General features: G+C 43.6%; 2 protein-coding genes across 9 annotated transcripts in view; one reads left to right on the top strand and one right to left on the bottom strand.

The window, feature by feature from the left end:
• Window positions 1-3,205: 3,205 nt before the first annotated feature.
• Window positions 3,206-15,094, top strand: ivns1abpa (influenza virus NS1A binding protein a). 3 transcript variants are annotated; one of them, XM_086269764.1, is made up of 15 exons: window positions 3,206-3,393; window positions 7,910-8,199; window positions 8,402-8,535; window positions 8,818-8,987; window positions 9,081-9,156; window positions 9,258-9,431; window positions 10,024-10,149; window positions 11,575-11,685; window positions 12,208-12,349; window positions 12,462-12,686; window positions 12,872-12,993; window positions 13,218-13,344; window positions 13,437-13,568; window positions 13,652-13,825; window positions 13,920-15,094. In XM_086269764.1, exons 3-15 carry the CDS (start codon window positions 8,425-8,427, stop codon window positions 14,180-14,182), a joined length of 1,953 nt encoding a protein of 650 aa, XP_086125890.1. In that variant the 5' UTR covers window positions 3,206-3,393; window positions 7,910-8,199; window positions 8,402-8,424; the 3' UTR covers window positions 14,183-15,094. The 3 variants fall into 3 exon arrangements, with proteins under 3 accessions (XP_086125890.1, XP_086125888.1, XP_086125889.1); XM_086269762.1 differs by having other exon boundaries at window positions 8,818-9,156; XM_086269763.1 differs by lacking the exon at window positions 3,206-3,393 and adding an exon at window positions 7,289-7,311 and having other exon boundaries at window positions 8,818-9,156.
• The window catches only part of swt1 (SWT1 RNA endoribonuclease homolog), a 26,661-nt gene continuing 17,587 nt past the window's right edge, over window positions 14,644-23,717 (bottom strand). For all 6 annotated transcript variants that reach the window (XM_086269756.1, XM_086269758.1, XM_086269759.1 and 3 more), the window contains exon 17: window positions 14,644-16,945. In XM_086269756.1, the coding sequence (XP_086125882.1) occupies window positions 16,846-16,945 (100 nt within the window). In that variant the 3' untranslated portion in view covers window positions 14,644-16,845. The remainder of the gene's footprint in view (window positions 16,946-23,717) is intronic.

Here is a 23,717-nt window from a genome sequence, read left to right as displayed (position 1 = left end):
CGCCATAATAAATGAGTCCGCATCATATTTTGCAAAATAAGACAGTTGCAAATGGTTGGTAAGACCACAGCAGGCACGAAGCGGTTTGCTTTCAAAAGAAGTTTTCATGTGGGGAAGTTTCCAAACACTGCAGAGCCTCTCTAAACTCCTGACAGGACTTCATCCTCCTGCTTGTATTCAACTTCATACACGCAAGGATCAGACACGTGTTACAGCCGGGCTCAGATACCTAAAATATTCATAGTGTCCTTGTCAGAACACATTTATGCAGCTCCAGTGAACAAATCTCTGTAGAAAGAACGGGCGCCAAGATGACTCAGTGAAGTAAGGGCTGCGTCCGTTGTGCTGGCATTGTAAAACAGGCAATAAATACTTAAAATTATTATTTTGGACTTGGTTCAATAATTAATGTCAAACGTCAGAGATAAAACCCATCTTCACGACAAAGTAAAATCTTTTTTTTATAAATGCCATATACACAAGACAAAGTAACACAAAATAAGAAATACTATTAGTAACAAGTACTGTGCAAAAGAGAAGCGCAGTGACATATGGAGATTAGCTGAGAGGAATTATACAGCACAGAGATGCAGCTTTATCTGCTTTACAGTGAACAATGACAGATAACCACATAAATACATTTGGATTACATAATGTCATCATTGTTTCACTTGTACGCTTGCTTGCTACAGTAAAGCAACCACAGAAGGACCTTTCATGAAAGTGGAATATATAGGATACCATCATTTTTTAAACGAACACATTTGCAGCTGGTGTAATTACTGTCCTGTGACTGCAAAGCAAACTCAGATCATCACTCCTCCATCTTCCCTTTTCAACCTCTTCTCTCTAAAAAAAAACCAAACACCTCATACTTGTTCAGGTTTATCTAATTTTGATGTCCTGAACTTGAACTTTTAACATGCTAACTGAGGCCTGCAGCCAAGAGATGTAGCTCTTAGCTGTTTTTGCTATTTCTGAACAGCTGTGCTAATATACACTTGAATGCTCCAGACCAGCAAGCTGCCAGAACGTCTGCTTTTATAGAGATGTCACTCGTGCTGAGGATCGGTTAATCAATGGTTTAATTAGCAGCATCCGGCTGCAACCTAAAACCTTTATTCTTAATTGGAAGCTGTAAGGGTGCCCTTAGTTTTTCACAGGACGCTCTGCAGTGCTCATAAGATGTTCTTTTATCTGTATTTCTTGTCTGCCCCTGAGGCTGCACTACTAACAACTGGGATTTTAAGCTTTCCATCTGGTTAACATTTCATGCTTTGTTTGGGTTGATGTTGTAGCTTTTATCATTTATAATTTAACGTTGATTTGATTCTGCTCATTCCAATAAAAGGCATTATAATAATAAAGTCCTGTGGACACTTAAAATATAAGTCACACTGCAAACTAACACTTCAGAAATGACTACAGCTTTTGTACACAACTAAGCTAAAACAGAATATTTGAAATACAAAGTTTTGGGCTGTTTTTCTTAATATCGGGGATGTTTTGGAAATGTATCCCTCTGGCTACTCAGTTCTCTTCTTTCAAGCCGACTGCTAAAAACACCTCCTTAAGAAACTAACTGATTGTTTGGATTGTGTGGCTGCTTTCCAGCTATAATCGTTGTGTGTGTGTCTGAAGCTCCAGGCACTGTGTTGCCTGCCAAGAGCTCTTCATTCCCTATTCCACACGGGCATGAAAGTGATTTTGCAAACAGAAAGCTTATAGTGAGCACATCATGTGTCTTAATGCATGCTCAATCATCCAGGCAAGGAAATCCCAAAAAGTTGATTGTGTTTGTCTGGATGTAGCGTTCTCAGTGGGAGAAACTGAAAACTGGCCATAGGTGTGAATGGTTGACTGTCTCTCTTTGTTAGGGTGGAGTTCAAACATTTATGCTACTTTAACTTTGATCGTCATGTTTAAATGTTCATACAAGTGTTTTAACAGTGACAGGGAGAAATGTATCACTGATGCATGAAGGTCAGGTTGTTCTGTTAGGTCCTTGGTGCTTTGCTTTTGGAATTGCTTGGTTTCCTTAGCTGTCTGTGGAGAAGCTTCCTCTGCAGTCCAGAGACACATCACTGCAAAAACATTCAGAGGTCAAATATTAAACAGGCTCCATCTTTGTCATTCACTCATTTATTTTCTTGAACATTAGCCAGCAATAACTTATCTCACCTTGTCAGGAATGTTAACCTACATGGATGGAAGTACCGCGTGTTGTGGTAATAATACCAGCACAAGAGCTGTTATGAATAGACTATGCTGTGTTGATACCTTATATGTGATGGCTAAACTCTGACTGCGGCTCTTATCGCTGCGGTTACCAACATATGCTCTTGTGCTGCAGACAAATAGACATGCTCACAGTGCAGATACTGACTGACTGACTGACACGTGGCTATGGAAGTGATTCCTATCCTCTAATCTAATTACTGACGCACTGAGTTTGTACTAAGCTCCATTCAGTCACAGCAGGTGAATGGGCTCTTCTACAATGACGTCCTTGCAGTAGCAGCCACGGTTTAGTTTGGATGTTCCTTTTTAATGGACATCACTTGTGGTAATTGTTAGAGCTTGCTGTCATGACTCATAGGATCAGTATATTAGTAATAGCAAGTAAATTTTGGCAGGTGCATTCAAAAGACAGAGAAGATAAAAGACTATCCTATTCAAACAGGACACTATAAGGCCACTTTAATCTCGTTTCACTGTAGATATTTTACTACTTTCTCTATTATGCTGATATGAATGGATGAAAGAGGTTTAGATAAACGTAGGAAAAACACATTTCCATGATGATCATACGAGGAGTGGTATATACTGTAAGGTGATTCAATTTTGAGGAAATTTTATTAACAAAGGTCATCATCTCCATAGCAACCACACTCTGAAAAGTTGCTTAGAAATACCTTAAACGCAACAGTTAATTATAATCGAGGAATGAGCCTTTTTAAAAGAGTTTTTAGGACTAGTTATTAAAGAAATATTAAAATGTTTCATGAATAAATTAATAACGAATAAATAAAATAAAAATAAATAAAACCGTCTTTCTCAGTGTGTTTCTAATAATCCACCGCGCTTCGCTACAACCTGGATTTCATCATTTTCACAGTGGGCGTTAAGGACCGCCCACTCTCGGTGACGCGGGGGGCGGAGTGGCGGTTCTCGGGAGCGCGCGTTCTCATTTTAGCGCTGCTCGGCCATTCTGGCACAGAGACAGTCGAAGTTTGACTGTGTGTCGACGGTCCTTTACTGAGGAAGAAAAGACCTACCGTTAGCTCCACACGCCGTGCCTGTAGCCGCGTTGCGTCTTTTCTCCAGCTCGACTCCACCAAGTCTGAATTCGCATTAAATATGTCTCATATCATTTGTTATCAAACGCCTCAGGTAAGACTGTTCTCTCTCTTAAAAATAATTCAGAGATGAACTGATGTTGCTTGATGGCTTCGACGTGTAGTCAGCTGTTAACGCGTGGTGAAGCCGTTGTATGGGTTATTGGGCACTAGCACGGCCGTAAAACGACTCTTAGATGTGTATTTTGGAGCTTAAGATAAATGGCAATTTTCGCATTTATCGGGTTTGTGCGACAACCGCTGAAAATGCCGCGCAATGCTCCCTCGTAGCGGAGAGTCGCGGACAATTTACCCCGGCCGCAGCTTTCAGGTTGGCGTTACTGATGACTACAATAAGCTAACACTGACCGGTAACATAAGAGTATTGTTATTTTAGATGTAATTACTGAATAAAACACAGTGTCTGAATTTATTGTTGGTGTAGCTGCCCCGTGGTTACCGAGCTAGGAAGCGGTTGCTAGCTTAAAAAAAGGCTAACATGCGCTTCCCTCGGATCCATCTCTCCGTGACTTCCTAGCTCATTCCGTTCATTCCACCTGCATGCCCATGCCTAGGTCGCGTAAATGCAGAGGTATTTGTATAGTCTTCCTTTGTAGTCTTTGGAGAAAAAAAATCGATTTAACCTAATCTGGTACTTTAGGGCGGGTGGGGGGGGGGGGTCCCTTTCCCGACTCAGTTTCCGGTGGCGGGATTGTATTTAGTGGCTATATGACTTCTGGATCATCGCCAGACATCATGGCCCTGGTGGTGGTTTCCTCTCGCTAGAGTGAAGGAGAGAGGGGGTTATTGAATGGCACTGCATAATAGCGACGAGACAAACATACGTACTTTAAATCAAATTGCAAGATTTACCCTTCGAGAAATGGTAGGTAGTTAGGGTGGGACACGCTGTCCTTTACTGACCCTTCATGTAGTTTAGCCACATTCTGTGGGCTGTGACCAGTCTTGCCACAGTACTGATGCCCCGTTTTTGCCACTGGGGCTTATTGATTACCCTTGATCATTTGGTATTCATTGGCTGCATGCTGCCTAACGCCATGGTAGTATTTGACCTACTGTGCTGTTAATCGGTTTCTGAAGCTAACAGTCACGTGGAAAATTCCCTAGTAACACACTGATTTAATGAAAGGGCTAAAAATAAACATTTAACGGGTTCCTTAATGTATGTCCAGTATGTGCTAAATGGAGTGTGTGCGTATATATGCAGTCTGATCAGTTGTGCTCACAGGCATTAGTGCTTTTATTTGCAGACGTGCTATTTTAATGAGATGGCCAGTAGTTGACTTGGGGGAGGGGGTTGGTTTGCTCCTTACATGCATTTGACGGCCTCCTCACCTTGTAGCTTATTGGAATGGATTTCAACTACAGACATGTTCCAGCGTAGGAAGGACTGTGTTTTAATAAGCTACAGAGGCAGCTGGGTGTATAGTGCTTTTTGTTATTGTTGTTCACCCTTATTAGATTCCCTTTGCGACGTGTTACAGGCGGTAAATTTCCACACGGTGAAAACTGGGTGTAATATTAAGCAGTGCCTCTTTTCACCACAAGAGGGCTGCCTAACAAGCATTAATTGTTCAGCTTTCCTACCAGCATTCTTTGTGCCTGTTTAATCAGATGGAAAAACGGAGAGAGGATCCATTCAGAGCTGTCCTCTGTGACAAAGTTGTGAACAGTGTCACTCTTTCTCTTCCAGGCTATTGTTCTCCCTCCTTTGTTTAGTGGCTTTCAAGCCTGCCTGTACAACGGCATTTGAAGCTCATCAACCATGCGCCCCGACCCCCCCCTTCTTATTTTACTGCTTGCTCAGTGTCTGATGTGATACAAGTTTTGATCATGACTTGTGCTCACACAAGTGCCCCAAAGGACAGCCACAGGCAACAATTTCATACATATTCTGTTAAGCCTGAGACAATAAACATTTACTGGTTCCCAGAATAACTGTGTCAGTGGTTTAAAATTATCCAAATACACCAGGTCCTTGTGTCAGGAAAGCTGGGTTTAAGATGGAAACTCTGTTAAAGAACTATCTGGAAAGTTGAAGGTGTGGCTTTTGGCTGCCAGAGTTTCGCGTAAAGTGCTTGGTGGGAAAAAGGGAAGTGAAACGAGTCAATATGCCAGTGTGGTGGACCCAGGCCTGTGGAGGAGTTCACAGCATTTGTTCCTTCTCAGGGAGTCTTCTGCCAGATGTTGCGTAACGACTCAAAAATAGGTCAGCGTGCCCTCCGTCCACACGCAGACGGGCTGAATTATAGCTTTCTGTGCCAGTCTCGCTGTGTGTGCTGTTCATTGCTTTGTAAAAAGCCTATTTTCTAGAATGTGCCACCGAGCTTTGCTTTTTTCAGTGTGTGCTTTGGCACACATTATTGGCAGGTTCACATATTTGCCAATGAGCTCTTTCCCAAAAACAAAACAGTTGCGCAACATGGCACATCTTGATGCTTTCTGGCTTTAATTTTTATACTGCACGCAAGTAGCATCACTCCAGCACTTGCAAAAAAATAAAGCCAGTAGTGACTGACAAGTAGTGTAATGCTTTTTCAGGAAAATGCATTACTTTTTAATCTTTTTTATTATTATTTTTTTAATCATGATCATTTTGTCCCTCAGACTTGAATTGTCCCAATTTATTCACGTCCCTTTGTGGGTTGCAGTGGAGGTAAAGAAACTGTTGGATACAGCCTGAAGCACAGTAATCCCTTCTTAGAATAGATCCTCCTTCCATTACTTTCTTATAAAACTGCTAACAGTATGGTTATGAGTTTAGTAGGTCACTGGATTTGAGTACTTTTACTTTGTTGATCTGGCTCAGTACATGTGTGTACTTGCTCTGCGAGTGTGATTGTAAATGATATCGGATAGAAGTTTAAGATTGATTTATGTATTCATACCGTTTTTATTGATCCTTTTCTAATGTTGCAGTAAAAACAAACATGCACTTTATTCAAAGTTAGCTGGAAAATAAATGTTTTTAAAAAGCAGAGTACAAATTAAGTTTTCTCTCCTTTTTGTTCCTTTATTACAAATGTGTCATTCACACGTGACCTTGGCTTGGAAAGAATGTGTTTGTTTCCTCTGAACTATCTGACAGCGGATAACATGGTTGTTATTTCAGCAGCGGCTTACAAAGACCATGCTGTTTGTCTGCCTCATTGTCAGTCTGGTCTTTTGCTGTTTCTTTATCGGGTTAGCAGTGAAGTCAAACGTAGAACAGCTGTATTTACTTCTGTTAAAATCTTTTTGTTAAACTGGGATAATCGTGTGTTTCGGGGTCAGTTTAGGTATCCCTCTGCTTTACTTTTTGGTGAAGTCTAAATTTGTTTTTTAGTATTGGATCGAAATGTCTGAGGGGGAGGATCTTTACTAGGTCAGTGGGTTTTGGTCAGTGGTTGTTGATCAATGGTCATGAGAATTTGCATAATTATGATTACGGAACTGACCTCCCAGCCCATTGTTCCTTCAGTGGGCTGGTTTCAGTCATTATGCAAATGTACTGTTTATAAGATTTGGGGAAACCTGCAGTCAGCTGAGACTGAAGACGTCACTTGGATGAGTGACAAAACGTTTCTCCCACAAAACGCTACGTCCAGATGAACAGAATCAACTTTTGGAGATTTACTAGGTGTGATGTGATTTGTAGGTGGGGTTGTGCACTAGGGTTACATGTATATGATGCATTTGCTGTACAGTGTCCTTGGGTGTTCTGAGGGGCGCTATTTTTAAATTTAAAAAAAATTATTATTATTATTATATGAAGCTTCACATGTCACAAGTCGTTTCCTCCTGCATTTTTCTTATAGGTCAGTGCCTGATTATAAAGGTTCCTATAGGGAGGAGCTAGCCGAGTAGGCCTGTCATGTAACATAGAGCTGATGGAGCCTTGCCTCGGAGAGAAGGGGAGATGAAGCTGAAGACATGAGATGGATTAAATGGTCTTGCTTGGCCTTATCAGCAGGTGTGGAGATTTAGAGCCAAATGGAGTGTTGCAAGGGAGGAGTATATGGTGCTTGGCTACCAGTGCTGCAGGCTCCATGCTTTACAGCAGGGGTAGGCAACTCCAGGCCTCGAGTGCCGGTGTCCTGCAGGTTTTAGATGTGTCCTTGATCCAACATGCTGATTTAAATGGCCAAATTACCTCCTCGACATGTCTTGAAGTTCTCCAGAGGCCTGGTAATGAACTAATCATGTGATTCAGGTGTGTTGACCCAGGGTGAGATCTAAAACCTGCAGGATACCGGCACTCGAGGCCTGGAGTTGGGGACCCCTGCTTTACAGGATATTGGGATAACAGTTTCTTAAACATGATGGGATTGACTGGTCTGATTTATCTTTTATTGAATTTTGTAAGCAGTCTTGTGACTATTGAGGAAAACTGAGCTCTGCTGCGTGATTGTTTGTTTCCAAAGAGAAGGGACTGCAGCGCTCACTTTCTTACCACGTGGAACTGACTCATGCTCACATTGCCTGAATGCCAAGAACATGCAGCATCCATTTAAAAACCAAGCAAGAACATAACTCCCTGTTTTCCTTCTCCTTTTTTTTCCCCCATGCAGGTTATAATGTGCAACAAACACAGAATAAGTACTACTCTATAGCCAACGGGATACCAAGGACTCGATTGCAGTCGCTTCAAGCCTGATAGTTTGTCCTTGTGGCTGCTTCCCCTCTCCATTCTGCTCAGTGGTCAGCTGGCATTTCTTCTGACAACTTCCCATCCCTCTCCCTGGGTGAAGAAGACTTAGTTCTCACAGGGATCTTAGTCTGCTTTGCCTGGTGCCTACGTTTGTTTCCTGTTCTGCTCTCAGCAGTGGTGCTTCCCTGGATTTGAATTATTCTCTATTAGGTAAGACAACCACTAATGCAAGGATTATAATTGACAGTGCACGTTGCAGACGCCTAATCCTAATCCGGTGTAGTCGTCAATGAAATAAGCCAGCGTTTACGATCCTGCATACCTGAAAGCATGTCTCACACTGCAGAAGATATTCATTAGTGCTTGACTAAATGCATATATTTTTTGTTCTCTTTTCTTTTTTTTTCCTTAGATAATTTGTCAAAATTTTCCAAGATGATTCAAAACGGTTATTTGATCTTTGAGGATGAAAGTTTCCTGGACTCTACCGTGGCCAAAATGAATGCCCTGAGGAAAAACGGGCAGTTCTGTGACGTTAGGCTGCAGGTATGCTTTATTGCAGAAACACTTGCATGGTCCATTGCACATTCTCAGAAAAGCCACCGAGTTATTCTGTGAACTTCTATGAGCTGAGGTGGAGCAGGGTGTGCTCTAGAGGACAAATGACCACTTACTCCACTGATTAACCTTTAAATACATGTTGTAAAAAAAAAAAAAAAAAACTCAATTGCTTTTCATTTTAACTTTATTAGTTTTACCCACTGTGATCTTTTATGCATTTCCCCCCCGATCCTGATTGAGTGACCCTTCTTTCTCTTTATTGCCCAGGTGTGTGGTCACGAACTCATGGCCCACCGTGCAGTTCTGGCTTGCTGCAGTCCCTACCTGTTTGAGATCTTTAACAGTGACATTGAGTCTCATGGAGTCTCACATGTCACTTTTGAGGACTTGGACCCAGAGGCTGTGGAGATCTTGCTAAACTACGCCTATACTGCCCAGTCAGTAGCAACTCTGACCTTTGACCCTTACGCCCATCTCTTTATGATTCTTAACCTTTGGTTGATAACGACTATGCATTTTCTGTGTGATAGACTCAAGGCAGACAAGGAGCTGGTCAAGGAAGTTTACTCTGCAGCCAAAAGGTTCAAAATGGAGCGAGTCAAACAGGTATGTTTTTTCCTCATCGGCCCCATTCGTCACAATTTTCTCCCCCATCATCCTTAAAGGTTATTTCCTCAGTTAATCCCAGTGTGTTCCGCTCACTTCAGATTTGTGGCGACTACCTGCTGTCTAAATTGGATTCCCAGAATGCCATCTCCTTTCGAAACTTTGCCAGCTCTATGGGAGATGCTAGATTTTTGTCCCAGGTAGATGCCTTCATCCAAGACCATCTACTGGAAGTGTCTGAACAGGAGGACTTCCTTAAACTTCCCCGCCTTAAGGTACTGGCATAAAGGATCACACATGTAGTTAAATATTTAAGTATTTATTGACTGTTTAAGTGCATTTGAGCCATTCTGTAATGAAGAAGTGATACATTGTAAGCCTCCGTTAACAGTCTTATGTCTCTGTAGCTACAGTTAGTGTTTAGTGAAATAACTCAGGATTAAGCTTTACATTTATACCTTTCTGACTCTAACGCAAGATTAACGATACTTACAGTATGAACGTGCGCCCTTTAATCATTACACTCAAATCCTGTTGAGTGTGGGGGACGTGAAGCACAGCAGGCTAACATGAGGCTTTTGTTCACACTGGACTGAATTAACCCCGTGGTTGAGTCAAAGTGAGCCTCTCCAGTTTTGTAAGGCTGGAATATAAACCTGCATGTGATTTCCTTTATTGTAGGATTGCATTATGCTGAGAGAAGAGCTGAAATTGGCATTTTAAACAAACTAATGGCAAAATGCTAATCATTCAGTAAGATGAGGTTCCCAGCTACCCAGTAAAGCTCGTGGTATTCATTTTCTGTTACGTGCTCACTTCATTTCTGCCGTGCACGCCTCCTGTTTCACCTCCTCACTCTGTTTACAGTTGGAGGTAATGCTAGAAGACAACCTCACCCTGCCCAGCAATGGCAAGCTCTACTCGAAGGTTCTCAACTGGGTGCAGCGTAGCCTGTGGGAGAACGGTGACCATCTGGAACGACTGATGGAGGAGGTCAGTATCCGGGTGTGCCGTCTCGGCTCATACTAATCTGCATTCTTGCCTTCCCCCTTCCCCTCCCTCTTAACTCCTCCTGTTTTTGACATTAAGAAGTCATTAGGAGGCTGAAGTAGAAATGGCATGCCATTTTCATGCTGTTCTATCAGCATTGTTCTTTTTTTGTTCCCTCTGATTTGTTGGAGTGTTTGCAGTAAGAAACTCTGTACCCCTGAACCCTACTACAAATTAGAGGTGAGCCCAAAAGAGCTGCTGTCTGCTCTTGTCTTTATATTTTTGGTTTGTTTGTTTTTTCCAATATTCTCTTTTGGGTATGTGGTTGGATTACATGCAACCCCATCTGAGTATTACGGTGCTCCTCTCCTCCTATGAACACACACACACTCAAAGGTCTGACCCTTGATTCTGATTTTTCACTTTTTGCTATCTGAACAGGTGCACGTTTGTTGCTGCAGCACTAACAGGCACTCCTCCCCGTTGATTTATATCTCCTGTAGGTTTATTAGCAGCAGCAGGAGACCAGACTGAGGAGCCAGGACTGAGCCACCAGGGTAATGAGTCAGAGAAAAGGGAGGGAGGAGAGGAGCACAACTGCCCCTCAGCAGCTTCTCTTTGCAGCCAAACAACACTGTGTCCCCATCTGTCCATGGCATACATGCACATGAATCCCATTTCCACATTTATCAGAACACATGGTTCATCATCTCCCTCGCAAGCGATACATGCAATTGAATACCCCGTTACTGCACATAAATTCATGTTAAACTTTTCTAAAATACACACACATCAATCCTTTGCCTTTTATTTTATTTTTATATGCCCTAAAGATGGGCAGCTGAGTGACTCCAGCAGCTCCGACAGAATACATCTGACTGCTCGCGTCTCCTGGTGGATTTAATCTGTTATGTCCCAGCAAAGTTGTTTTACCTGCACTGTTGTTAGGCATCTGGATTTGCCTGCTCGTTGTGGCTGCTGTCACAGTAACAACTTCAACTAGAGGCTGAATTTTGAAGCAGCTGATGTGGGAAGTGTGCCACACGCAGCTCCTCTTCTTCATTCTTCACAGAAGATCTTTCCAGATGGAGCTTCGCATTTTATTATTTCTTTTTTTTTACCAACTCCCTCTGTTCATAGATGGAAATTAAGGAGATGCTCTGTCACATTCGGCCGATATCTTCTTGCGCTTGAACGCCTAACACACTCTGTGCAGTGCTGGTGGTATGTGTGTCTTTAAAGGAAGCCTTTCTATTCAAACAGCAGAAGATCCAGGTCTCTGTCCCTCCCCCCTCTCCTCTTTACAGCACTGCCTCTCCTCCCCCCCCCCCCCCTTTTTTTTTTTTCCCCCTCCCCCCTTATAAGGGGCTCTCAGTGTGTTGCCATGGAGACAGCCACATGGGTGTGTTGTTCCTGTTTGTCTTTCAGGTGCAAACGCTGTACTACTCACCTGACCATAAGCTGGTGGATGGAGGGCTGGTGATTGAGGGGCACAGTGAGGTGTTTGGTGGCGAGGAGGACCACCTTCAGTTTGTGCAGGTACTCAACAGCTTGTGCCTGGCTTCACCGCCTCTACCACACTTTGCTTGGCAGCGTGCGGCATACAGCTTGTGCCTGACCATGCATCAAAGAACTACATGGTCCCTTTCTGGCTAAAAGTCTATATGGCTCATTTGTACCATAATTTAGCCACAATGTAAGAGCTAATGTAACGTAGAACATGACCAATGATGCCGGCCTGGCAGTGCTGTTGAGCATATGTTAAAAGCTCTCTGTGTTTATTAAGCTAATCTCAGCCAGCTGAGCGTGGACAGTTGCTGTTTCAGGTTTTTATCGGCCTCCTTTAAATTGTGTGGTGGTCTGACACTGCTGTAGTAGCTGCTGTAGCTGGCTTCAGATATGGGGAGGTGAGATTTTGGTACTTGCTCCGGCAAGATCATGCTACGTCTACGTTAGAGCAGCTGGATCAAAGAGTAGGCTGGGATGGAATTGGTTGGCGTTGGCCACTGTTGGGGCCTGTGGTGCAAGCTTGGTTTCTGTAGCTGCAATATACTCTTGCAGAAGAAACCTGTACGGGAGAGCGACCAGCGACAGATGAGCTGCAGCTCTTCAGGAAGCCTGTCTCCCTCCAACCAAGCAGCAAACGCCCCAAAGCAGACCGCCAGGAGAGAGTGGAAATACATCGCCTCTGAGAAGACCGCAAGTAAGTCCATTAACTGTGCGATCAGAACTTGCCTTTGGGTGGAATAAACGCCACATGCTGTACATGAAAAGCAAACTTTTTGTTGCCTAACCATCTCTAATCTTACTCCTAGGCAACAACTACTTGTGTCTGGCTGTGCTGGACGGTGTGCTGTGTGTGATCTTCTTGCACGGTCGCAACAGCCCTCAGACATCTCCCTCTGCCACTCCCTGCTTGATGAAGAGCCTCAGCTTCGAGGCCCAGCCAGAAGAGCTCGAAGAGCAACCGCTCTCACCGATGCATTATGCTCGCTCCGGCCTGGGCACCGCAGCCTTGAATGGAAAATTCATTGCAGCAGGTTGGCAAATCATCCATTAGCCTTACTGCTTTCTCTGTCGGTGGGGTGTGTATTTGTAGGTTATAGTGCAGCACGGACAGACGTACACACGTTGTTCTCACTGGACATGTAGGTTTTGCACTGATTAATATTTTGAGTTTATATAAGGGAGTTATTGACTGTGGTGCCTCTTTGTGTTCCTGCAGGGGGCTACAACAGAGAGGAGTGTCTGAGGACTGTCGAGTGTTACGACCCCAAGGAGGACCGCTGGACTTTCATCGCACCCATGCGGACTCCGAGGGCTCGTTTCCAGATGGCCGTGCTCATGGTAGAGTTTTAGCATTTATCTTATTTCAGGTTCATTTGTTCTGGATTACAGAGACATTTTAATATCCGCCCGGGAGCGTAGCTGCACCTGTTCAAACAGGATTAGTTGTCCTGTTTAAGTATTTCTCTACTCCTCGTGTTCAAATATGTTTGTTACATTTCTGTTAGTTGGCACTTGATGTTGCAAAAATTGGAAGTGTGAAAGGGTCTAATGACCTCTTGCAGGGTCAGCTTTACGTGATTGGAGGTTCAAACGGACATTCTGATGAGCTGAGCTGTGGGGAGAAATACGATCCTCGTACTGATGAGTGGACTCAAGTACCAGAGCTGAGGACGAATCGCTGCAACGCAGGTCGGTCCACTGTGCATGCATGTAACTTTTTTTCCATGTCTAGAAAAAAAGTGTCTGAAGTCTTCAACTCGTCGCTTTCATCTCTCTTAAAGGCGTCTGCTCCTTGAACAACAAACTCTATGTTGTGGGAGGGTCGGATCCCTGCGGGCAGAAGGGTCTGAAGAACTGTGACGCTTTTGACCCTGTGGCCAAAACCTGGACCAACTGTGCCTCCCTCAACATCAGTGTGTATCCACAGTGGATTTTGACTTTTTTGCAGCCTGAGGTGAGATGAAAAGCTGTATTCATTAAGCGAATATGATTTCAGGGAGGCACCAGGCAGCAGTGTGCGAGTTGGACGGCTTCATGTACGCGATCGGAGGGGCAGAGTCGTGGAATTGCCTGAACACCGTGGAGCGCTACAACCCCGAGAACAACACCTGGACTCTGATAGCTCCCATGAATGTGGCTCGCAGAGGGGCCGCCGTCGCCGTTCATGCAGGTGAGTCCACAGATACGAAAAGCTAGACCTGCCTTTCAGACTGATCCGTTCTCGGTCAGACTTCCCTGATGTTGGCATCTCTGGCTCTCGATAGGCAAACTGTTTGTTGTCGGCGGCTTCGACGGCACCCACGCTCTTCGCTGTGTGGAGATGTACGACCCCGCCCGCAACGATTGGAAGATGCTGGGCAGCATGACATCGTCTCGCAGCAATGCGGGCGTGGCCATGCTGGGCGACACAATCTACGCCGTGGGCGGCTTCGACGGAAACGAGTTCCTTAACACGGTGGAGGTATACAACCCCGAGATGGACGAGTGGTACGACTGCGCCAAAGCCCCGTCTCCCCTCTCTGACTGAAGAGGGAAGACCGGGAGGAGGGAGAGCAGGGGATTGGAGTTTCAGTGCTTCACCTATTTTTATTTTCCCCCCAAACTAACAGGCTTAGTGACGTAATCGTGTTTCGTGATGATCTGTGTGTATGAGCGGATACGTGTGGGGGTGGGGGGACGGGCGAGGGGTCTTCAGTGAAGATCGACTTATATGTAGGGGGGGTGGGGGGGTTGTTGCCCAAAGCAACATGACGCCTTTGCATATTGCATACAATGGTTTTTGTGCTGTATATATTTAGTTTCTTCCTCATTTCTGTCATATGCCAACACATTTAGTGCTTCTTTTCCCCCTTACATTTCAAAGGTTTGTCACCTTTGAGGTTTTCACAGAAACGTTCGACTTTTGGTTACTTAAAAGGTGGCTGTATGGAGTGGTTTTGTTTTCATTTAAGAATATTTCTGTTGGGGGAAATGTAAGTTTGCTCACACATTTAAAGGTCAGTAGTTTGAAGCCTTACTCAAAAGTGCGAGTAGATAAACACCTATCATGGCTTTTTGTGTCATTTTAAACCAGCTGGGTTGCTTTTTGGATCTTAAATGATGGCCTTTTTTTATATTTTTTTATACACTGCTGATTTACCAGTTTAAAAATAAAAAAAATAGTAGTAGCAGAGAGCTTCAGTCATTGACTCTAACCAGTGCCAGATTTAGTTGCATTCACGTGCACACACACGCACAAACCATGCTTCTGCTAACTACATTTTTGTTTTTGTGACTTAAGAAATTGATGTATGTAGACATGCAGTTTACTAAAAATCTTTTCTTTTTTTTCCCGTCTTGGGTTTAAAGTGTCAGGCATTGGCAGATTCTTCTGGAAGGATTGTTAGAGCAAGAAAATGACCACATTTGTAACATTTCTTAATAAATCATTTAAACCAGATTCTTTTGGCGTGATGTGTCATGATTTGAGATGAATCATCAGTTTGCAAATTCTGACATTAATCAAGTAATTAACAAAGTATCGCTCGATAACAGACTGTATCGTTTTTAAGTCGTGACTCAGCAGGTGACCCTAACTTTTGCTGCCACCTCATCTTCCTCTAGTTCTGCTCCTGAGTAATTGCTGTGTCCTGTTCACTGCTAAGCTTTCACTGCCACCATTTTCCACAGTGACTACCACACTAAGCCAGTTTTTTTTTTTTTTTTTTTTTTTTCCCCTCCCAAGTGTCTTTTAGTGGAGATTATGCTAAGCTGGCTAACAGACATCAGCAGGAAGGGATGACGACAGTCATTCTGGATAGTGGAAGTGTTGAAAGAGGACTGCCTGACCTCGTATCACTGCCTGCCTGCTGGAGCTGGTTTAATCCCTGCCCTGCACTCAATTCACAACTTGGTCACTGGTAACTTGTATGGTGGGGTAAATGGGCTAGTATAAGTATGTGTGGCTGTACACTTTTCTCTTGCATTGTAAAGTGGGATCATGACTAAAGAGCTGAGAGCATCGACATGTGTTGAAGCATTTTAAACTCTTACCTGATCATTTACAATTATAACTTTGATAGTTTTTCTTCCAGTCATTTTCTAAGTACAACGTCACAGCGAGGTCCCTCGACAGCTACAAGTTTAAAAGAAAGGCTCTGTACATTTTTCTAAATGACTAAGCTGAGACAGGAAGTTGGGGTCCTCATTACCTGTCCTTTCACCATCTTCCACCTCTCCCTGCATGGTGTCTGATGCTTCAGCCTCTGCTTGTGTCACACTACCAGCAGGTGTATTCTAAGCCTGTCTGCTGGCATCACAGGCATATAATCCCCTTAGTCACCCTTCACACACACGCATGACCACGCTCGGGCTGACGATCACAGCAGCGCTCTGCACATGCGAACGCTACCTCGGGAAAGAAAACGTGACGCGTCTCTTTAGTGATTCAAAACCAAGCAACAGTAAAAAAAAAAGTTCTTTACTTGACAATTTAGCCAACAATAAGTTTAGATGTCAAAATGGGCTCTTAAAAAATGCACTGAACAATCTCAACATTCATAAGAAAAATAGTGTTTTATGGATGTAACCTGAGCCTCGTGGTGAAAACGGTCCTTTTCTGTTCACTGACCTGCTGGTTTATCATGAAAGGGTTTTTGTCCTGATCTACATTAAAGAATTATGTTCAGGCGTCAGCTTCATACTGAATGAGAGCGACGTCAACAGATTAAGCTCTGTAAGAAGCTGTCAGGTAATCAGAAATGATTTAAAAACAAACCTAAATAAATGCAGGCCTTTAAATAACAAATGGTACATATTTTATTTTTATTAAAAAAATATTTCAAGTAAAAATGTTTTGTCATTTAACTAATCACTCTAAACAAAATAATATGCTTTTTTAAAATAGATTTAAATATTTATAAACTAAATTTCACCTTAACTCACCAAAACTCATTCAGGACACAAGTGCAAAGCTATTAGAGAATAATGAAATCTGTACTTAGTGAATTATACAAACCAGCTGTTACAGCATTAAACAAACCTTCAGAAAACAGCGTTATCTCTGTAACATGAGCTTTATGGATGGAGAACAAAGGCAGAAACGGGCACAGCACAAGCAGATGCGCCTTTAACTCGACAGCTTTGAGTTCAAGTTAAGAATCTGTCACGTTGAGGAATCAGTTTGGTTGATGAGCAACGTTCCTGACGGTGCTACGTGGGGAACGTCGTGTATTGACCTGCAGCTTGAACACAGTGTTCCAAGGCCTCTTGAAGCTCCATTAACTTGGTCCCTCCCACCCTGAGCTTCTCCCTGGGAATACGAGAAAACAGAGAAAGACATGAGTACAGAGAAGGGAGTGGCATCCACCTCTCTCACACAGCTTTGCCTGTATGGTTTAATTAGATCCACTAATAGAGCCACTAAAGCGGACTTGTTCACTTTATAATCCAGAGGCAGATATTAACCCTTCAACTACACTTTCCTGTCGTTCGGCTTTTACACAAAGTACACGGAGACTGAAAGGCTGGGATGGAAAACAGATCGATGAGTGAATTTTGAGTTATAAGATAAGCGTTCAGTGTTGTGAAACTGGAGGATGTGCAGAACATCCACCAGGATCAGGTGACCCTGAATCCTCCCTTAGTTATGCTGCAACAGGTGTAGGCTACTGGGGGAGTCCCATGATGCACTGGGTGTTTCTTCTTCACTCACTATGTGTCAACAGACCTCTCTGCACTGAATCATACTTGTTATTAACCTCTGTATCTCTTCCACAGCATGTCTTTCTTCTCTCACACCAACCAATCACAGCAGATGGCCCCGCCCCTCCCTGAGCCTGGTTCTGCCGGAGGTTTCTTCCTGTTAAAAGGGAGTTTTTCCTTCCCACTGTCGCCAAAGTGCTTGCTCATAGGGGTGATATGATTGATGGTTTTTTTTCTGTATGTATTATTGTAGGGTCGACCTTACAATATAAAGCGCCTGTATAAATAAAATTGAATTGAACATTTCAACAGAAAGGTGTCAAACGTACGGCACTTTGGTCACAGGAATGCACTCTCCACCAGTACACAGTGTTTAAGATGGGCTAAGCTTTACAAAAGGAACCTTGTGTGTGACACTTTTTCTCTCAGGAGAGATGCCATCCATCCCACTCTGGATGGAGCAGCTCTCATTTCTAGAAATCTGGCCAAATTTATTAAAACCCCCAAAATGTGACTATCCAGAGCTGGGAGCAGAAAGCAGAGTTGCAGTCTTCAATGCCTCTCTGCAGCTTCCCTCCTCCTGTTATCCCCTAAACCCATCCCCTTAGAGACTGCGTCAGCTCTCAAAAAGACAAAAAAACAAACTAAAAACCAGCAACAAACAACTTAAACATAAAACCCTGAGAACCCCGCTCCAGAAATGTCTCTTAGTGTGCGACAAGGAGTTGAGAGCGGACAACGATCTAATCTCCAAAAAGCCTGTGGCTAATGAAATGTTTTAAGCCTGATCGTGTCAATGGGAATGGAGGTCAAGTTGAGATCTGGAAGATCGCAGCACTTTTCAAGAAAACTGCTCACAGGACAGCAAGAAAGGAAAACCTGTTTCACTTAAAAAGACCTGGAAGCACAGTCGGGCATGGCGCTGCACCGTTCTTATCTGCGGCATAAATATGACCTTCATGGAAGAGTCATTGGGAAAAGTCTGTTCCTGTGACCTCCCCATAAAAGTCTGCAAATGAGCATCGAAACAAGCCTGTGGACTGATGAACTAAACAACAGGAGTCTCTAAGGGCCCTGAGTAAAGACGTTGCAGCAAGTGGCACAGGGAACATTTCAGTGGTGAGATGAAGAATGGTTTGTAGGTAAACAACGACAGTTAAACACTTCTGATCACAACACTACGGATGATCCTACCAAACCTGATAATTCACAAGGTGTTGTCTCTAGAAACAAAAGCTAAAGGTTTAGACACGTCCTCGCCGTCCACCAGCAGAACGTTTCATCATCATCAGGTGACGTCTTCAGTCTCAGCTGACTGCAGGTTTCCAACCTTATAAACAGGACATTTGCACACTGACTGACACCAGCACCACTGAATGAACAATGGGCTCTGAGGTCAGTTCCTTGATTATTAATATGCAAATTGTCATGATCATTGATCAGCAACCATTGATCAAAGACCACTGATCAATGGCCATGAGTACCATTCACATTGCTCCTTCAGTGGGTTAGTTTCAGTCTTTGCACTGCAGCCCTCCACCCCCCAAAAAACCCCTAAATAACCCGAAGGCACTCAAAACCTTTAAAAGCTGACAGTCACCTAACAGAGTGGTGCCGTGCACACACCACGAGGTGCCCCAACGTTTGCTTAAGGCTCTTTTTCCTATTTGTAATTTTGAAACTGTGAAAGTTGAAGTTAGAAATAATCAACACGTCGTCTTGAATTGATGCCTGAAAATGAAACCGAACATGGCACCGTGTGGATGAATCCAGACTTTTCTACGCTAACAGTTTGATCACTGAACTTTGGATGTGCTGATCGCACTCGCCACTCACAACAGACAATCCTGCTTCTGTGTACACGGCAGCTTCCAGAAGCTCTGGATTTCACTGGCAGCTATTTAAGCACATTTCCCTCAGCTGAGCTAATTTTTTTTGGTAACACTGCTACAGTACAGCACATCCAGGCAGTTGCAAACGCACATAACGAGGGTTCGGCATGCACAGACATGCAAACTGGCTGCTGAAATCTTGGCAACAGCTGCTTAGCAGCGGAGACGCTGAGGGAGCTTGTTGCTCGTTGGCCTTTTTTCTTTGTTTTCACTAGATGATTGTGCAACTGCAGGAAGGAGAGGAATCTGCTGACTGCTATCCATCCACTTCCCGTCCCTCACCCCAGGGTGCAGCTGTGTGTTTTTGGAGCCTGTGGAAATGGGTACAGGCTGCTCCCAGGATGTGCTGATTGGTGGCAACTGGGCTGGTTTTGCATTCCAGAGCGCGCCATGGACAGACAAGCTTCCCTCAAAGTGTTTCCACTGACAAACTACTGCGACACGTTTGTCACATCGACAGTGTGTACACAGGGAAGGGCTGCTGTGTTACATAACAGCCTACATGTGTTTGACAGGTAGTTAATGCATGTCCCCGGGAGACACTAATGATTTGCACTCAACTGAAAATAGGACCACGTGATGATGTGATGTTCTAAAGCAGAGCATCATGTGATTAGCAGGAGCAGAAAGCCTCCGATTGTATTCCATCCCCTCTGATGGCGCTAAGAACATTTAGGATCTTGCATCTGAGCAAAAAGCATCACAACAGTAACAATAAAGACGAAAATGGTTGCATTTATATCCATGTTTCCCTTTTCCCCTCACCGGTCCTGCCAACAAGCACAGAGAAATCTTTCTTTGTCACTGTGATGCGGACAAAGAATTCTAATTACTGATCAAATTAATGCAACACAAATTAATGCAACACATGAAAACAAAGATTCATATTTCACTAACATCAGGCACGAGAGGGCGAAATAAAAGCTTCTATTACTGAAGGAGACCGATCTGCCTTATCAGACACACAGCAGCACTCGAGTATAATGAACAGAAAGTTAACTAATGGAACGCCCGAGGCTTTCTTGTGCTGAACGATGTGCTGTTCCCCACAGGCTTACGAAACGGCAGAGCGGCGTTTCCCTCTGGATGCTCCGTGTGACCGAGTTACATAAAACTAATGTGTAAATTTCATGACATGAGACGACGCCAGAAGGAGCCACCGCTAAATCTGTCGAGTGAGTCAGCGTATTATGCCAGAAACGATATGAAAGTTAAACATGGACGTGGCTAATGCGTGAACAAGCACTCTGTGATAACAGAGTCATTCGATTATCAGCTGCGGTAACCAACAGGCACGCTGCTCTGCACTAAAAGCCATCGGGCATCAACCTGACGGCACGTCTGCGAGTGAAAAATAATCCAGGTGTGGTGTCATCATCAGACCGATGACTCCATGAAAACAAAACAGATGTTTTCAAACAAGAGCAGAAGCAGGGCTGTGTGGATTTGAATATTTCTTGGAGCTGAGTGGATTTCAACAGAAGGCAAACTGAGCTGAGTCGCAGGACATCACATTCATTCAGTAACAGGACTGGAAGTTACAATCCCTGATAATTGGAGAAGGTCTTCAGGTATTGCTGTTATGAGGAAATGCAGCCCAGAAACGTTACCAGCGAGACACATCGTCGTGTGCCTCAACTTCACAGGGTGTTTCGGTCTTTCACCCAAAATAATCTGCCATTTTTACCTTCCTTGGTTAGCTTTAGGGATTAGCTGCATCGGTCAACTAGCACTCAAATGCTTCCTCAATTGCATCCTCCCACGCTACCAGCAGCTCAAAATCTGCCAAACATTTGCCTCTTTGTTCAAAATCTAGATGTCTTTCAGAAGCACATGTGACTGCCCACAAGCTCTGTGCTCGATTTGCACAATATCCTTTCTTACTAAACACACAATGGCATTCCTATATCACATAACAGAAAGCAGTACCCTTATTCCTGGTGCTTCTGTGCCAGTGCAGAGTAACAGACCTATCACTGATTATTTTTAAATGTGTTTTATAGTGTTATAAAAAGTATGTTATCGAGAACGATAAGCAACACAGAACACGTTTTATTTAACCTGACACAGTAAAATCTTATCAGCTGAAACCAGCGCCTCCCAAGGCCTTATATAACTCGTGACATAATACCACTGCACTCAACAAAGAAATCAAATATTTAACACTGCGCTCGCTAAGTGAAGTCCTAGATTGGTTCACGGCGAATGTAACAAATAAAACATTTAGGATCAAAACAAAGAGCCTGTCAGTGACGATCTGTGGCAACAAAAGCCAGAACGATGCGACTGCCAAGTGCCTGCAGAGCTCTTCTGGGAAGTGACACAGCACAAGCTGCCTTTAAACACTAAATAAAACATCTGACTTCACATGATTATTCCAGGCAAGAGAGTCACTGAAATACAGGAAAGTCATCTGATAATGCTCTCAGCTCTGATGACACAATAAGCAAGATCACAAAACGAGCCATTTTTCTCTCTCAACAGGTGATCCAGGAGTTTTTTTTCTTTTTTTTAAGTTTCCTTTCTCACTGTCCCACTTCCCCTCTGTTTTTCTGTTCCTTCATCTTTCTTTCTCCCTTTCCTATCCCTCAGTCATGTCTGTCCCGTCTGTAACAACTGAAAATAAAATAAAATAAATAATAACAACAAAGGTCGATCAAATGGATCAATACAGTAAGGCCGTGATGATCCACTTGGTAAAGTAAATCCATTGGGTCTCCTTGTTGGCCTTCAGACAACAATTCTGACAGCAAAAAAACCAAACATCAAAAAAACCAAACGAAAAAACCTCGAGTCATCTCGGCCTCAAAAATTTCAGCACTTGTCCCAAAATCTCATCTTGAAAATTGATGATAGTGTCATAAATTGAGTCTCGTGTAAAAGAGATAACAAAGATTGAGGAACATAGCCAGAATCAGACGAATCCTTCAAGTAGCTCGGTGTCCACATCTCCTCAGACCTGACATGGGCTGCCCACATTCAGGTCCAGACCAAAAAGGCTAGGCAGCGCCTGTATCACCTACGACAACTGAGGAAGTTCAGGGTCTCTCCAGAGATCCTCAGGATCTTCTATACAGGCGCTGTGGAGAGCATCCTCACACAGAACATCACATCGTGGTTTGGGAACAGCTGTGTGAAGGACCAAAAAGCTCTCCAGAGAGTGATCCGTACAGCAGAACGCTGCTGCAGGATTGCTCTCCCCCCGCTTCAGGACACCTACACCAGGAGATGCCGGACTAGAGCAGATACTGAAGGACCCGTCCCATCCTGGCAACAAACTGTTCCAACTTCTGCAATCTGGTAGAAGGTTCCGCATCTTCCGGGCAAGGACAGAGAGACTCAAGAGGAGCTTCTATCCCCAAGCCATCCAGATGATGTACAGAAATCACCTGCTTGCTGCATACATGCTACTACTGCACATTCACCTAATGTATATATTATATATAATGTTCTCCCTCTCTCGCTCTCCGATCTCAGGACTCTGGCCTTCTAAAGGTTCCTAGAGCCAGAAAATCTGAGAGCGTGCTTTTTCTTTTCATGCCCGTTTCTATGGAACAACCTCCCTCAAGATATTAGGCAGGCATGCTGTGTGGAGGTTTTTAAAACTAAGTTGAAGACACATTTGTTCACCCTATCTTACGTCTTAATTCTATGGCTTTTAGTTTTTAAATTTTTACTGTTTTTTACTTGTATTGCCGTGTATCGCTTTTATTTTATTTATCTCTGTAGTTTCAAATAGTTGTACAGCACTGTTTGAAAGTGCTTTATAAATAAAGTTATTATTATTATTATTCAGGGCTCTAGAGTGCGACCAATTTGGTCGCAAATGCGACCAAATTTTTCAGTGGTGCTACTAAAAAAAAAAATATTTGGTTGCACCTGTGCGACCAAATGTTCGGGTAGCAAAAAAAAAAAAAAAAAAAAAAAAAAATCTGCAACCTTCCCTGTGGTCAACAACAGACACACATTTTGCCCCTATCGTGGACTAAACCAATCAGAGATAGTAAGGGGCGGGACCTCTCTGATTGGCCGTGGTCCAGTTGAAAGTGCAGGTGGAAGTGGGAGGTGAGTAGCTTGAATAAAGCGATATCAATTCATTAAATCCTGAATCGACTTTTAAATATTACTGTGTTTTGCCAGAAACGCCAGATTCTCAGATTAAAGCTCACAAAACCATTTCAACAACAACCAAACAGCAGATGAGAGCAGGTACACGGACTCCACACAAAGACGTAAACACAGACCCGACGCATCAGAATCAACTTTGTCTTTCTCGGCTTTCTCACCCGACGGCCCGCAGACGGACACGCTGTCGGAGCTCAGCGATCCTGATGCGTCCGGTCCGCGCTGTGATTACGTCTTTTTGCGCTGATTCTGAGCTGCAGGTTTTGTCTCTCCAACCAAAATCCACGGAGCCAGCAGCAAAAGAAGCAGCAAACTGCGCTTCACATCTGATCAATGTCATCATGAATTTTGCTGTTTTGCTTC

The sequence above is a fragment of the Aulonocara sp. 'chitande type north' Nkhata Bay genome, linkage group LG17 (genome assembly GCF_057382095.1).
Source record: "Aulonocara sp. 'chitande type north' Nkhata Bay isolate Kocher_YH1m ecotype deep benthic linkage group LG17, A_spYH_male_GT1.1, whole genome shotgun sequence".
In the NCBI taxonomy this organism is placed as follows: domain Eukaryota; kingdom Metazoa; phylum Chordata; class Actinopteri; order Cichliformes; family Cichlidae; genus Aulonocara; species Aulonocara sp. 'chitande type north' Nkhata Bay.
The sequence above is the reverse complement of the archived record's forward strand: the minus strand, read 5'-3'. Positions and strand labels throughout refer to the sequence as shown.

Bases quoted from the DNA above. Each gene is read 5' to 3' on its own strand.
- ivns1abpa (XM_086269762.1), top strand. From the start codon at position 8,425: ATGATTCAAAACGGTTATTTGATCTTTGAGGATGAAAGTTTCCTGGAC. The intron at 12,687-12,871 runs GTTGGCAAATCA...GTGTTCCTGCAG, and splicing joins TGGAAAATTCATTGCAGCAG to GGGGCTACAACAGAGAGGAG. The intron at 13,345-13,436 runs GTCGGTCCACTG...TCTCTCTTAAAG, and splicing joins GACGAATCGCTGCAACGCAG to GCGTCTGCTCCTTGAACAAC.